This window comes from Dendroctonus ponderosae, unplaced genomic scaffold (assembly GCF_020466585.1).
Source record: "Dendroctonus ponderosae isolate FM_Combo_2020 unplaced genomic scaffold, Dpon_F_20191213v2 Dpon_F_20191213_407, whole genome shotgun sequence".
Classification (NCBI taxonomy): Eukaryota; Metazoa; Arthropoda; class Insecta; order Coleoptera; family Curculionidae; genus Dendroctonus; species Dendroctonus ponderosae.
In genome coordinates this window covers 1-17000 of record NW_026018619.1, presented here as the reverse complement: position 1 = coordinate 17000, position 17000 = coordinate 1, and the positions used below count along the sequence as shown (strand labels likewise).

The window sequence follows — 17000 nt, the reverse complement described above, 5'->3', positions numbered from 1 at the left end:
ATACTGCAAGAAGCCACGGCATCATGGGTTCCGGTATTTTCTTTCCATGAGCAAGATGGCTTGCAACAGTCCCAGTAGCGGGTAGTAGTGCCAGATCCACTCAGTTTGGCAGCAGCTAGGCCTATGGCTAATTTAAATCTTGTTATTATATAGAACACGAATTTCTTCGGCAATGAAAGGAAGTCTGACAGTGTATTTGCAAAAGCTGTGTAGGTATTAATGTTGCTCAATAAAGTTGCTCTGTTTATGTAGGTATATTAATAATGTGTTACTTACCAATAGCGCAGAATAATGCAACAGCAGAAGTATTCATGTCTAACAGCTGAATAACTATGCCAACTACAAGTTGAATTGAGCCTTATATACTGTTCGTCAAGTGTCATCTTTCTGCGTTAATGTCATCTAATTGCTTTTTTGTTTTATCGATCATGCGATCGAAAGTTTTAGAAATCGACTCAAGTACGTCAATCCAAAAATACAATTTCTATTGTTTATACGAGTTTAAGTAAGTATCGCACGTGTTCTGAAAATGATTTAAAAAACGATATATTTGGATAGCAGGTAGTTAATGTTGGTATTAATTTGAGCCAAACAGTGAATTTTCAGGATGATTTTTCATAAATTATTTATTCTTCTTTTTAACAGTTGGATTGCAGTTAGTAACAGAATTTGTGGTGATATGTCACTGTAAACAATACGTTGAATAAATTTCGTGTTACTTAAAAATTAAAACTTTTGATAATATTCATTTTGAGTGGTTATTGTTGACACTTGCCTAAAGGCTTTCCTATAAACTCACATATTGTGAAGTAATCCAAATGCTTGGAAGCATCAGATTACTATGTTAGAACCGGTTATGAATTTATAAATTCAACCATTTCCGAAGCACGTTGTTATGAGTACACTAAAGGGCACAAATTCTATATTACTGAAAATAATGCAATTATGTTTAATAACATAATGTATTTATATAAATGCACCGAAAAAGTACGAAACTTAACAGAAACTGTGGGTAACGTGAAAGATGAGTAATTTCTGAATCTATGAAATAATTAAGATTAATGCGCATTGGTTATCCATGCTCATCCATATCCAGTTTTTTGGATATGGATGGAGTATGCCAAAAAGTTTTAAAATATTTGTGGTAGAATCATCGAAATCAAGAAGCACTGTCTATTAAATAGGTGTATGTATCGAAATAATTCTATTCAGCAGACAAAAATGTTTGGTTTGACGTTGTTGAGACGAAAACAAAATGGTGGAATTGAAGCCGAAAGCAGTATGTGGAGATTATTTAGTATTCTGAAAATTTTATGTCATTTTAGGCCAGCATCATATGCATATTAAATAATTTTCCAGTTTCTTAAAATCAGATGTGAAAATAGAAGCTTTGTAAAAAATCGAATGATGATTAGATACCTCAGTGACATTTAAAGGTGTCAAATATTGCTTATCAACCAATTGTATACTAAGGCCATTAAACTTAATTTTAGAGAGAAGCTACAATAAATTATTAACCATTAAATATAGGAATGACAATGGAGACGATGAATGAAGGAGATATTGAGATTTGAAATTAAGTTGAGACGCTTGATGAGCACGATGTCTTAACGGAATTTTCGGAAAACGAACAACAATAACATTAAAAAATCAAGAGCGTAAATTTATTCCTCGGCGGCCAATAAGTCTGATTGACCTAAATTTTCCCAAATTGTCCAAAATTGAAACTCGAAATACTAAATTATTATATTAACACAAATGTGGGGCGTAACGTTGTTTCATCAATTTACCGTATTTCTTGAATAGGGTCTGTTACATTGTATCCAGAAAATACATCCGGGATCAATTATTGGTTGATTTCAGTCTAAAGTGTTTTTAAAGTTCCAACTCGAAACGTATGAAGTCGCATAATCTTTGAGTATCTGCCCATTGTTGTAATAAAAATAAACCTTCCGTATACACTCATTTTTGCCACTAAGCTTATCATTATCGGAAATATTTGAGCTTTCTTGATGAACATTATATCTGCCTGAATTAATAACAAACTGAGCGTAGTACTATAATGTGCACATGATTATCAAATCTCTGAAACAGCTTGTTGTTACAATTTATATTTTGTAGTATTTTGATAGGTTTTCAAACGGTAAGTGAGACTACTGACTTAAATTGATTAACTATTAATAGAAATAATCAGTTGTTATGTTGGATCAAGAGAACATTTACTCTTTTTCATGTTTTGGTATCATTCTTACCGTAAAACGAATATAGGCAATTATAGCTGAATGCCGGTGAGTGAGCGGGGCTTGTAAGATGTTTGGTCAGTGAATATTTACTTGAACTTTTGTCGTAAGTTGATGTAATTTCGATCGTTCTTCGATTCGACATTCTACTATTTTCAGCGTAATATTTTCAGGTGTTTCAACGACGTTGAATGCAGAGTGATTCTTTGTTAATGCGTCATACTCTAACTAGATATTCTGTGTCAAAGTCATGAAATTTAATTTAGTCCACCAGGCCCTTGTAAAATATTGCATACGAGTTCCTATTTCAGATTCATTTTTTTTATTTCAACAATTATTAGATAGTGCTACGCACGGTTTGCTGTATGGTTATTTACTATCAACATTTTGTAATTTGTAATGAAGAGGTCTGACGGAATTTTGAATAACAGAATTGTTAGACTAATTTAAAGGTAAAAATGTTTACATACAGGGTGATGTGAAAATGGCGTCATTCATCTGGTAGTCTTATCTTGCTGTCTAGGGAGTACACGAAAAGTAATAAAAAAAAAATTCTTAACCCTCCAGCGGGCGCGCCCGCGGCATAATGCCGCATTTTTCAGATTTTTTGTTATAAATACTATGCATTAAAACTGACGCCGTCGTTCTTCCAGGTATTCGTTCCCAATACATTTGTCCCTTCATTCCTATATCGAACAGACCCTATTTCGGTCAGCATTAGTTGCAGAGTGGCATTTAGTAAGAGTGTGCAATTTTTGCCACTAATTTGCCGCGGTGCGCCTGGTCATGTAAGTATAATAGTAATATAATTATGGAGTTTTTTGTTACGAATTGAGCATATTTTGATACACATTTATTGTGTTTGGTTCTTTATGGTGACGTATTGTAGATGTATGTCGTTTAAGCTAAAAAAATGTATATAAATTTTAAATTTTTGTTCGAGGTCGAAAAAAATTGAGTCCGGACGAATTAAAAAAACCGTTGCCATAGGTGGTGAGATAATTAGCAGATAAGCAGAATAAGATGAATACAATAGAACATTAACGTGAACAGAAGTCACGTAATAGATGACGATTTTGACAGCGATTCAGACTAGGAGCCAGAAGTTACTGAAAGTAACGTTTATAGTAGTGATTCCAAACAAGAAGCAGATAAAGGAAAAGCAGAATCTGAACCAAGGGACCAGACAAAGATTATCAATTTTTTATTGAAAAAAACAATTATATGTACTTCAGATTTTTATTTTTAGACTTTTTACATATATATTTAATTTTGTTGGCATTTTTTCAAGTATTATATGTAGAATTGCATCTATTGTTGGTTCCTTGTTTTAATTTCACTTATTAAATACATCTTAAAGTAGTAAATGACGTTTTATTTTTAAGAAAAGCATTTGCGGTGCAGTAGCCGCGGCGCGCCCGCTCGTGAGATTTTTAAACCGCTGGAGGGTTATTAAAAACTGAGCAGATATTTGCAGAAATCTAGATCACAAGAGCGGTAATTACGTCTTTTAATGTAATCAGTCTCTGGAGTATACCTGTTACTTTTTAGTTGTCAAAAACTCCCGTAACCATGGGAGAACACAAGACGTGATAACACGGTGGGTTGGACTGTAAACGGTAAATTCAACAGCATTTGTTAAATTTAGGAATCTGCTTTTTGGAAATGTTAGTATTGTCAAAAAGAAATTGTTCTTTTATTGGCATCATAAGTTCAAATTGATGTGTTTCCGAAAATACATACATATAGACCTTTCTTTGTTTAACTTCAAAAAACTTTGTGCCCGTGTATGCACGAGGAGATGATCGAGAAAAGTGCACTTTATTGTACTTTCGGTTAATTAGGTGGTACTGAATTTGTACGGGTCTTCGGTAAACCAGATATTTTGTGTCTCCTGTGTAGGTATATTGCATACATGGCAGGATTGCAGCCCTTTCTCGGTCATTACCCTGTGCCCAGTTGCCTGGGAAAGTTTCAGTCGTTGTGCAATGCCCCAAGTACTCCTGGTGTTGTTATCTCCAATCATGTTCTACTATCTCTGAAACCCGAGCATACCTTGGTCGTCCACTGTCTGTCTCACTGCCTGGATCCAATGATCCAATGTAATGATTCTTATGTCAATGACAAATTCTCATTACCTGTACTCTGTATTCAATTTTATTATTAATTATTTTTGCTCAAATAATCATTAAAATAATAATCGTTATTGTTGTTACGTCTTCACATGCATGCGTTAATAATATTCATATCCTACTGTTTACGCAAATAACTATTACCTGAGACCACTACTGAAAGTAGTGTATAACACACTACCTATCATCTAAGTAAGTTCCATTATATGCATTGTAAACCGAACGCAGGGTAAACCAAACGTACATTTCTGTCATCATTCATCACAATATAAACATTATGACTTGTATTAAAAATTCTTACCCTACTGAAAAGTGAGTCTGATGGTTTTAGAAGCAAGAAGTCCAAGATTTCGTCCACAAACAACATTAAAACTTTTCGGGAAAATGTACCCCTTATTGAATATTTGTTTATGAACGTATGATGTTTTAATTTGTAATTCTTTACTGCTGTCAACTTTTTGAGCGTTGTCAAAACTGACCTATTTGAAGACATACAAATTTGTCTTTCAGTTTAATTTATTACGGTCTTAGGTAAACTATGGTACATAATTCGAGTCGTAACGCAATTACGTACTCATAACGTACGTTACAACTCGAATTATGTACAGTACTTTCCCTACGACCGTAATAACTTACTAACTCTAAGAGACATTTGTATATTTTTAAATATGTCAGTTTTGACAACGATTAAAAAGTTGACCGCAGCCCAGAATTACAAATTAAAACGTCATACGTTCATGAACTATCGTCAAAATTCAAGAAAGTACATCTTCCCGAGAAGTTTTAATGTTGTTTGCGGACAACATGTCGGACTTCTTGCTTTTGAAACCATCAGACTCACTTTTCAGGAGGGTAAGTATTTTTTAATACAAGTTACAACTTTTATATTGTGATGAATTATGACATAACTGTGCGTTTGGTTTACAATGACTAAAATGGAACTTACTTTGATGGTAGGTTGTGCGTTCTGTACTCCTTTCAGTAGTGGTCGTAGGTAAATACAAAAGATATTAATAAATAGACCATGCTAGTCATTCATAAATCCCGATTTGTTTGTGACCAACATTGACTTCTATCGATCCGCGATTCCTCAATGAAAAATAGGTAGTAGGCATAAAAGTAGGTACTAGTCCGTATTCCCCTCATTAACGGTGTTGTCATGATGAATGTTTCATTATGTTTCCTTATTACCATCTTAAATTCTTATGAATTTTTTATTTAAAATTTCAACGCTGTTTTTGAATCTAGTGTCACTAAAATACACTTGCTTGTCGCTTATGACAAACTAAACAAGTATAACACTAAATACCCTGATGGCTACCCTTTTCTTGATATTTTCTTGTTGATGCCAATCACATTTATCAAATTGAATACCGAGCCGGCCAAGCAGCTCTCGTAAGTACCTACTTTCATATAGACTGAACCATTGTTGCTCCCATCGAAAAACGTAATCAAATCAAATGCATCTGTCCAATCTGAAGTAAATACGTTTTTAGCTCACGAGTGCACCAACATATGTCAATTTATATGTCATTACAATTCATTATTTCATTTATATAAAAATCAAGGTGTATGTTTTAAACAAAACATGCATTTTCAGCAATTTTCTTGCACAGAAGCTTAACAAATTGAATTAATTGAACACTCTAAAATGTATTTACAGATTTATTTTTTTTTAAATGTCAATTAATTTAGGGTCATGGTCAAATCGTTATTTTCGGATCCAGTTTTGATGGTAAGTTCTTCAGGGCATTCGACTTGTTCGAAATTGACTTGTGGGTTGTCGGCATTTTCATACCAGCCGAATCTGAAGTGGCAACCAGGTTGAAGAACTTCAGGAAGTTCGCTGCATTCTGCATCGGAAGATACTCCACCATATTGCTGACCCCAACCGGATTCGGCGGCACCCCACTGAGTTGAACAACCTCTGGTGAAAATACCGACACCACCTAGAAGTAAAATCGATTAGAGCTAACGATCAGCAAACTATAAGCTATCTATAAGCTTGGTTCCTCAAATAGATGGTTACTAGGGGCCTCAATGGTTACTAGGGGCCAAACTTTACCTCCGGGGATTTGAATGTCAAATTGGTTAGCTCCCAAGTCACCACCAGTGTTAACGTTTTGAACTACAAAAGTTTTGCCCGATAGAGCGTTGGTGAAGGTAAGCTTAAGACAAACGCTGCAGTATTGAACGTCAACACCACCAGCGAATGAAGCAGCTACGAAACCATAAGCAAAACTGTCATTGACGGCCCAGGGTTGTAGGTCGTTACACATGTAAGAAGTACCATCTGAAAGGTTAAACACAGTTAGTATTTTTTCAAAAAGTATGAGAAACAACAATCGTAGCCTGGAGAAGCTTATTTTGTTCCGGATCCTATTAAAAAACGTACCGGAGTCACATCCAGAATGCACGGAAGCATTCAGTTTAGTTTCACCATCAACTGCACAAGAGTAAACAGCATCATGAGTTCCACTGTTCTCTTTCCATGAGCAGGATGGTTTGCAGCAGTCCCAGTAACGGGTGGTTGTACCAGATCCACTAAGTTTAGCGGATGCAAAGCCTACAGCTAAAACAGATCTTTATTAATTATATACTTAAGCTGATAATTTTTTTAAGATTATAAAACTCTGAATCAATTTTCTCAAATTTATTATTTTTTTCAATATGTACATTAACACACATTAATTAATTTGACAAGTAAATAAGTTCACTTGATAAAAACAGCAACATTTTTACTTTGGAAATTTGATGCAACATATAGTGTAATTTTGCTCATTAAACACAATTAACTCCTTTGCAATAAGCGAAAATGTTGGTAAAATGTTCTATGAGAGTTGAAGAGTAGCAGCCAATTATGTTTGCTTTATTGTGCGTTTCTGGATGGCAGTTAATGTAGGGAGAAAATCAACCCACGAAGTAAAACTTTGTTAGAAAATGTAGTGATGTGACTCATTACTTAGTGATAGTCATCTATTAAAGTCGGTCAAAATAAAGGAGAAAAAATCAGTTTTAAAGCGACAGCATATCATAAATTATATTTATTTTAGCTTAACCACTGGTATAGTTAAATATGAATACATTGCTTTTTCTTCACATTGCTTGAATTTATTCAAATATTATTTGGAAGATTCAACTATCGCATTACCGTTCCCGTTAGTAATGTTGGTAGTGTATACGCTTCATAATGGTGGGTTAATCCGTGCAGTGCGCTTCTGGCATTACTAACATGGTCAGCTAGCGACATTTATAATTTGGAAATTTTAATTCTAATTGAAAGAACACTTTACTTGTCTATGGCCTTACTTATCACGTGGATATTACATATCACAGATGTTTGAAGAAATTGAATACTTTTAGTAACATGTAGTAACTACAAAATACTCACCCAAAGCGCATATAACTGCAACAGCGACACTCTTCATGTTTTTGGATACCTCAGTATGCAACACAAAATGACAATGAAACCCAACGTCGGCAATTGATTTATATAGGGAAGTTGTTCCATATCACTTCGACTTACGTATTTGCTACGTCACAGTACTCAAGAAGTTATATCTGCCGATAAATATTGCCAAGATGAGTGTTTTGATCACATTTCTTACACAAATAAGCCGTCCGTAAGTCCGCCTTTTCACGCGGACCAGTCTGCAGCGCTTCTTAGTGGCGCTACTGATCAGCGCACGTAAACATTGTACCAGCCATTCGGCAGCGCCACGACCAGGACCAAGCTTAACGATTATTTCTGCGTAGATTTTTAAGTTTTGTTTTAATGATACAAACTTTATTAATACGTGCTTATTTATCAAATATATTTTTTAAACATATGTGTTTTATGTTATAACTGAAAATGTGTTACTTATAATAAAATTAATTAAACATAAATTATGTGAATACCTTAGCTCAATGTTATTCCCAGCTTTTCTTCAACTGAAATGCAATTTCGCATTCAGAAGCGGATCCAGCTTTCGAGTCAGGGGGGGTCAAGTAGTAGAAATTTAGTCTTTTGTTGTCCATGAAATTAGAAAAATTCTCGTTAGTTGTTAAAAACCCAGCACAAGGGGGGGGCGCCATGACCCCCATGACCCCCCCCCCTTCTGGATCCGCCCTTGTTCGCATTGTTGTACTTATTCAGGAAATTTAATTGTTCAATATACAGGGTGGTTTTTTAGTGCGATAGAGTCCATTATTTCCGATGGTGTTGAACTTTCGAAAAATAGTTTTATACAAAAGTTGTTGACGCATAAAGTGCGCATATTTTTAAAATTCCTTATATGATACAGAGTGTCTCAGAAAAGCGAGGCAAGATCTAAGTTTATTTTTTTAAGTAAAACCACCCATTTTTCATTACCTCACGGAACGCAGCTTGAAACGCTGCATATGCACCGTAAATGGTTTTTTCTTACTTCCGACGTTGGCAGATTATCGCCATTTTAGTAAAATTTTGCTTAAAAACATGGTATCTAAAAATTCATTGTAAAAGCAAAAAAAGCAGTTAAAGATACCAAAAAATACGTCGTTACAATCACCACAGATCCGTTAAGAATTCTATTGAACCAAAATATCAATACCTTGTACAGGGTGTTAACAATGTGACTTCAATCTAAAAGTTTTTAACGCAATATAACTTCTGTTTTTCAAATGGAAGTACCTGTATATTAATACGTCATTAGATATTCAATTTACAAAGTTACAAATTTGCATTTACACTTTAAGCTGTTAAATCAACCGTTTTCAAAATATAATTTATTTTATTTAAAAATTTCAAAAAGTTGCTTCATTTCGTAAGGTGGCTATGGAAGTCAATAAATAAGTGTTATCTTCTTTTTTTGTTCTGTAGAAGAAAGTATTTTTTCTGGGTCATTATTAAAAGAAGCAAATCTTGTTGACTATTCAAGCTCATTTTAAAACTGACAATATGATGAAAGCATACACTAGCATGCATTTAGGTTGTAGAGACACTGAAGTAGCTCGTGTGAGCACCAGAATTTGAACCTTGACCTTTTCTAATGACTAGGAATGACCTTTGCGAATGAAGAAGTGACCTACATGGTCAAAGTATTAGGGTTTTGCGAAGACAATTTGCGTGAAAGCGTACGCGTTTATGCGGCGCATATTTGCAGTGAATTTCTAGCATTGCTATGACTAGAGAACAGACATATTTTTTGTACGCAAAAACTATGAATACTACAAGATTTTACAAAGGGCACAAAATTGTGAACAAATGATTAGTGCATCAACCTATAAAAGATGAGTTGATTTCATGCTCCAACTAAAAAGTTCTGGTAGTTTTTGTACCACGACACTCAAGAATTCACCACTTGTTGAAAACGGCTGAATTCGAGTGTTGCATCAAAATATGAGTCTTACATAAGAACAAATTCACAGCGAGTTTCACTAAAATAGATCGGACCATTCTCCCGATATTTCGAAAAAGATAAGTTTTTGAAGAACTTTTACATTTTTTGTTAATAAAATTTAGGTCATATCGTCTTCTTTTTGTCCAAAGAATATCGCAGTACCCTTTTGATCATGAGCTTACGGGACACCCTGTATTTGTACTCCCAGTAATTATTCCACGATCGTGTTAAAATCCATAAAAACCCTTAAGTACTTTTCAGTTTAAACAAAATATATATTGAGTATATTTTTATTTCCAGTAATTATCCCACGATTCTGTTAATATCCGTAAACCCTCCTAAGTACTTTGTAAAAAAATTGTGAACCCCAGATTCATTTCACATTCGTCGATTGGAAGTTAAGATCGTACAGCAGAATCGTACGTGTGTTCAATCATCCGATTTACAACAAAATCGTACTGCAAGAGCGTCCAACAAAATCGGTCCGACGGCGTTGTACGTGAGTGCCGGGACTGACGTGTCCAATAGGTAGGCCCGGGACGAACGCATGGTGCTTCTCAGCGCGCCATAGACACACACTTCAGAGTGGCCCGTGTGAAAAGGCGCTTAAAGAAAATGGCTTATACTTAAATCTCACTAGACATTTCCGTGTTTTTTATAACATATTTTTGCTTTTTCAAAAAGCCCCTGGCCAACCGTAACAGTACTAGATATATATAGATATATACTGTGCATCAGTTTACCTACCAAGCACGACAGAATGGCATATCTTCCATTTTTAGAAAAGGTCACTAAAATTTGCAGGGTATCATCCTTTCCTTAAATAGAATGCAAATTCAGATGCAAATTCTGGGCTCATGAATTTTGCACAGATATGAACCCATTTTACGTATATCGAAACTGTGATTCATATGACGATTTCTGTTTAATAATTCAAAAAATTATAAATAAATAAGCCACTGTTGATAAAACGACATTGATAAAATAATTGCTTGCAGTTTACTCGCGACAAATTACCCTCGGTGTTACGACAATATGGGCCGCAGTGGGAAAACTTGCCTCATTGTTTCGAGCAGAACAAATTCACAAAAATTCCAGATGACGTACTTTGGTTTAGAAATGCGTTGCTAATAGTGTCAGTAATATATTAATTTACTGATGTTCATCTAAAACTTAATATACCCCTTGACAAAAAATGTAAGTAAGTTTTGCGGCATCAGCCCCGGGCATAAATATAAAGTACCTATGACCACTATATTACGATTGTTTTGCAATGCGGTTTTTCGTGGATTTACTCGCTTTCTTAAAGGCTGGTGATCTTGAATTACGAACAAATCAGTGAACCTGACAGAGCAAATTTCAGGATCTTATAACAATTCATTTTGCAAATTTGACGATTTCCACAAAGCAGCATTTTTTACCTACTTTGAGAACGATTTTGACGATGGTCGTAGATGAAATGTTGAACTATATGGCCATTTATGTCGACTATTTTTATAAAATAAGAGGTAGTATCTCGTCTTTGTGGACTGGGAGAGAGACATGAGCGCGGTGAACATTACAAATAACATTACTCGTGTTGCGGGATACCCAGGAGGAGACATTGAGTCAGATTATGACATATAGTCAGACATATAGTCAGATATTGTAAGTTAATAAAAAGGAGACCCAGTCCGCGCMAACCCAACATCGAAAGTTTGAAATAACCTCACATTCAGGAATCCTTTCAAAACGAACTGCAAATGCTATATGAAAAAAAAACCCACCCTKAACAGGAGACCAGGTCTCCCGATGACATCTGGCACAAACTAGAGTCAAATATACAAGTGAAGGTCGTCCTGGATGAGGATAGGCTGCGGGAGATTTGGACAAGCTATGGCGAGAGCTTTTTAACGATGCCCGAGCAGAAGAAGCTCATAACCAACAACAACAGCTAAGCGTGCAGCTAACTCATCAAGGCAATGCACTCCATAAAAAACGGGAAAAGTCCTGGACCCGACAACGTAAATGCCGAAGTCCTAAATTGCGTCAATATGAAACATCTAACATGTATTTTTAATCAACTATATTACACCGGGCAAATACCGAAGACTAAAAACTGGTTCAAATCCACATTTGTGACAATACCTAAAAAAACCAAACCCGAAACGCTGCAAAGACTATAAACTCATAAGCTTAATGAGCCAATGCACTTAAGACATTTATGTACATAATTCATTCTGGAATATACAAGTTTGAAGGGATGAGCGGAGAAAAGCAGTTTGGCTTTATAAAAGGCCTCGGTACTAGAGAGGCTTTATTCTCGATCAAGCTTCTAGTACAAAAGTGTTATGATCAACGACAGAGTGTGTTAATATGTTTCATTGACTATCAAAAAGCTTTTGACAATGTGAAACATGATTTGTTGATCAGTAGGCTGCGAGAAATAGGCCGCGATGACAAAGATGATAGAATTATAAAACAGCTCTATCGGGGGCAGTCTAATGAAATCCGAATTAGAAAAGATCTCTTGACGTAGGAATTTAACATCGCAAAGGGGGTCCGGTAGGGATGGATTTTGTCTCCCATGCTTTTTAACACCTACGTGTAGAGCATTTTTCAAATGGCTTTGGAGGGCGTGGTTACTGGAATAAAAGTAAACGGCAAACCCATCAACAACATTCGATATGCGGATGACACTGAAATACTGACTAGTAATCCGGGGGATCTACAGGACATACTAGATAGAGTTACCGAGGTGGGCGAGCAATTTAGTCTGAGCCTTAACATCACAACAACTAAATTGGTTATTGGTAGACAGGAATTAAATAACATCAACCATACAATCAATGGTGACGCAGTTGAAAGGGTGTCCACATTTAATTACCTGGGAGCCACCTTCAATGAGAAGTGCGATTGTGATGAGGAGGTAAAAATTCGACTCGGAACTGCAACAACTACGTACCTACTTGAAAATGAAAAATATACTTTTCCAGAGAACGCTACTGTTCCGCCTTCGATTGCGGATAATCAAGTGCTATATATGGCCTATCTTGTTATATGGAGTGGAGACATGGTCACTCAAGGTCAGATCACTGAAACTAATAGAAGCATTCGGAATGTGGACACTACAAAGAATGCTTCGGATCTCCTGGACAGAGCACGTGTTAATCGACAATGTCTTGCTAAGAGCTGGGGTAGAGAGAAAACTTCTAAATATCGTAAAACAACGAAACACGTCTTATCTTTACAGATAGGCAGCCGAAACTTTATACCTAAGCTCACTGTCCAGAACAAAATTGAGGGTAGACGTGGGCCCGTACGTAAACAACATGTCTGGCTCCGCAATATCAGAGAATGGTGTGGCATATCGGATGCTGGATCAATTTTTCAATCGATCAATATTATTCAAATCATATTGACGATAATAACTCACTCGGGTGCATTCTAGTACTTTAATGTAGCTCATGCTGCAAATTTAATCATTACCGCCATTTGAATAATATTCTGTTATTTAGTTAATATGTGTGAGATAAAAGCACTGAACAATAGATCCATTATAATTTTCAACAAATCAACACAAATAGGTATGAGTAATATTTATAAGAAGTAAATGTATTTATCATTAATTATAACTGTTTTGAGTTTCCCTCGTACATCTACTTCTGATAATAATCGCCAAGTACTACTAATGTCATAACAATGCTAAAAAGAATACACAAAAACACTTATTCGAATGCCATAACGTAATGCAGGCAACTGTGTTATCAGATTATTTGATGTTTTTATTCTTAATTAGAACGCGTCCCATATTTGTTCCATCTTTCATTTGATTTAATAAACTTAACTTTGCCAAATACGTGTGTACAGGGTGATTCCGAATTGGAGTAATTCTTTGTAAGGGGTAATAGGGGCTCACTTCGACAGTACGAGAAAAATATTGACAGTTTTTTCGATATTAACAGTTGAAAATCGAATTTCCACTTTGTGATTAAGCATTATTTTGACATTGACATTTTTGGAACATTAACTCCAGAAAGATTTTGGACGGCAATAGATGTTCAGGTTCCAGACACAGAGAAACACCTATTGGAGAGCAGATCCTTCCAGGGGTACTCAGAGCATTGCAAAACCCCTGACATTTTCCTAGGCACCAAATAAATACCTAAGAAGAGCTATATTCCTACCACGTATGTAAGATACGCACGGCATAAGGACATATTAAGCCAATGGCTTACTGAACACCGTTACAAATTGAGCAGGAATTAATTAACCCAAAACGAGAAGCTTCTCGTGAAGAGTCTATAATTACATGTTTATATAGGCACTAACTTGTTTGGAGTTAAAGATTGAAATGTAGGTTTATTTGTATACACATGAATTCGAGGTTATGATAACAATAGTGACATTTCAAAAAAGTGAGTTCTACATTTAACGAATCCTGTTGATTTGACTGTTTACCCTTGTCTATTTCGTTCTCACTCTATATATTTTTCCCTGATTACCGAAGTTTTTATGAATTATGAAGCAACAGCAACAATGTTATTCAGACACATTACCTGGAGAAACATCGTTGCCGTCTTACTGATATAGTTTGTTTTACATTTCTCAGTTTTCAGTACCAATTAATTTTTTTATCATTTTTTCTGTACTTCTAAAACGCCCTGTATAGTAATTTATCAGAACAAGGTATATATTTGGTAGTACACCCATGTCCATGTTCTCTTTACCGAGAAAACAATTCAAGTGAATTTGAAAAATTTACTGAGCGATCCTGTGGCACTTTACTTTACACTTTACTTACTTTACAGCATCAATTCCATTGTGGAAACGAGCAACTCAATCAGTTTTATATATCAAGTAATGGGTACAGAAGTAATTCTATTTTCACAGGAAAGAAGTGTGTTTATTGTTTAGCACTTCATCAGCTTATCGTGATATATCCTGAGTACCGTTAAACTTCGAAGCCCCTTATTCAATCATATTTGATCTATTTTAAATTATGACAAAATACAATTTATTATCCGTAAGGAATGGTACTCGAAATTGAACGAGTTATTAACTTGTTTTATATTGGTATAAATTTAGAACTGATTCAGCGCCCTCACATGCACAACGTTCATTCGAGGATACTTCTATTAATTGAGATGTTAGAACTGTGCTAAACACTATTAGGCATTAAGCATTAAGCAGGCATTTAGACATACTCGCATCTTGAAACATTGTGATATATTTTTTCTTCATTCTTGTTTCTTCATAGTAAATTAAAATATCGGAGATTAACTTTTTTGCAAAATTTAAATGTAGGGTTTTTTTTCGGTTACATTTTTTCTACTCAAGTGGGTCCGTATACCACGTTTTTAAGAGTTTTCAGATTTAATTTCATCTAAAAGTTTGATAACTATAAACCCGTCCCAATTACAGAGCCGATCTAGTCTTGTTATTGCATTCCCAAAAATTAAACAGAAAGCCAGCAAAATATACCTAATATCTCAAATCAGTTGTATCTGATGAAGGAACTAATTCGAACATTCTCAACCGCCTAACAATTCTTTGAATCCTTAACTGATAAATATTGTGAATTAACAGATTATTCTATTGTGGGAGGAATGAAAACACCAGAAGATATTAAAATATTTGCCTGTTGCAAGTGAAATAAACCTGACCTGCGTGTCTAGAAAATAAAGTAAAAGCATTTTACCGTTTTGTCATTGTATTCAACTATTTGCTTATTGAAGCCTATTTGTGTGGTTTTTTTTAGACAGGTTATATAAGCGGAGAAGGTATATATTTATTGAAAAAATTTATATCACAAAGATACAACAAAAATTTCAAGGCTTTCACCGATTTTTTAGCCCATGTTTTTAAAGCGTCGATTGAATAATTGCACAAGTTTAATATTTTTTATGCGTACTAAAATGTTAAGTTGTTTTAACAATTTTATCACACACGTGCAGATTTCAGACACAAACTGATGAGCTTATTAATTTTGAATAAATCACATATCAAAATGACTCATGGCTCGAATTTTTCAAGATTCGAAAATATTTTTGGCTGAAGTGAGTTTCTGCATAGTAATACCCGAATTTTGTCTTGATTTAACAATCTGTACATAAATATTTCTACTTTAAAATTCTAAAATATTTGTTCTTACCAAGGTATGGGTGGAAGTTACAACTTGTATGCGTATAGTGTGTAGTGCATACAAAATCTCCTCATAAAATTTTAATTATATCTTTTCTTATCAAAGTATAGTATTTTGGCTCTTTTTCAAGTCACTTTTTGGAGTTCCAGAGAACTGGTTTCAAACCTAGTAGTTCTTGTCAGCAGGCCTAAGTTTGCAAATGCCGCATGAAAACGTTTGTATAGGATTGATTGACTAACCTTGGGGCTTTGCGGCCTCTGCTATTATTAATAAATTATATAATCAATTGTCACACATGTAGAATTATTCTAATTGTCTAGAGTTGATGAATACATGCTTGACAGAATATGACAGAAAGTGATTACATTCTAAATTGTGGATACATATTCAATTCCTACATACATATTCCTTTTCGGATTATTCGATTAATTTTGCTCTTTAAACGCGGACAGTTAAAGGTATCAATTGCAAGTTTGTTTAAACCCAGCTGCTGAGAACTATGAGACTCGAAACCGTTTCGTGGGTTGCTTGCTCAAAATCTATTCTTTAACGACGCCTTATTAAAGGCTTGTGAGAATATACAGGTTGATTCAAAATTGGCGTCATTCCTCTGGAGATGTTGTCCGGCGCTGTTATAGGAGTACAGAAAAAATTGTAAAATAAATAAATTGTTATTAAAAACTGAAAAATTTCCAAAAAACTATATCAGAAATACGGCAGCTATGTTTTTCAAGGTAATCCGCCTAATTAACATTTCGCAAATACCTGTAAAAACTCCGGTAACCATGGAATTATACAGACTGACAATAACGAAATGTTGACGAAATGTCAACTTGCTCTCATAACCTCGAATATGGGTGTTTATAAATAAACCTTACAACATCTTTAGGGTTTTTGACCATTGAATGGTTAACTCCAAACAAACTAGTGCCTGTGTAATCTCCTTATTATCCACTCTTAATCAAGCAGCTTCTCGTATTCAGTTCATTAACTCCCGCTCCATTGGTATCTCCTTGTGCTGTGTGTATCGTACAAACGTGGTAGGAATGTAGCCGGTATTTGTTTGGTGCCTGGGAAAGTGTCAGTTATTGTGCTCTGAGTGCCTCTGATCCGGTTATGTCCAATACTTGTCCAGTAAAAT

At 35.0% G+C, this 17000-nt stretch overlaps 2 protein-coding genes and 1 long non-coding RNA gene across 3 annotated transcripts; 2 read left to right on the top strand and 1 right to left on the bottom strand.

Annotated features, from left to right (window-relative positions):
• Positions 1 to 1893: 1893 nt before the first annotated feature.
• Positions 1894 to 3603, top strand: LOC109533683. The gene is made up of 2 exons (XR_002171551.2): positions 1894 to 3028; positions 3184 to 3603. It is a non-coding gene; the product is annotated as an uncharacterized LOC109533683 (long non-coding RNA).
• Positions 3604 to 6024: 2421 nt separating this feature from the next.
• Positions 6025 to 7851, bottom strand: LOC109533680 (endoglucanase). Its single transcript, XM_019899059.2, has 4 exons — positions 7764 to 7851; positions 6768 to 6944; positions 6438 to 6665; positions 6025 to 6321 (listed from the first exon to the last, which is right to left on the bottom strand). Exons 1-4 carry the CDS (start codon positions 7798 to 7800, stop codon positions 6059 to 6061), a joined length of 705 nt encoding a protein of 234 aa, XP_019754618.1. The 5' UTR covers positions 7801 to 7851; the 3' UTR covers positions 6025 to 6058.
• A 4486-nt stretch (positions 7852 to 12337) lies between these two features.
• Positions 12338 to 12800, top strand: LOC125504353 (the record flags this gene model as incomplete). Its single annotated transcript, XM_048666210.1, has 1 exon — positions 12338 to 12800. A coding segment is annotated over exon 1 (463 nt), but the record flags the coding sequence as incomplete, so codon positions are not given.
• Positions 12801 to 17000: the final 4200 nt, after the last annotated feature.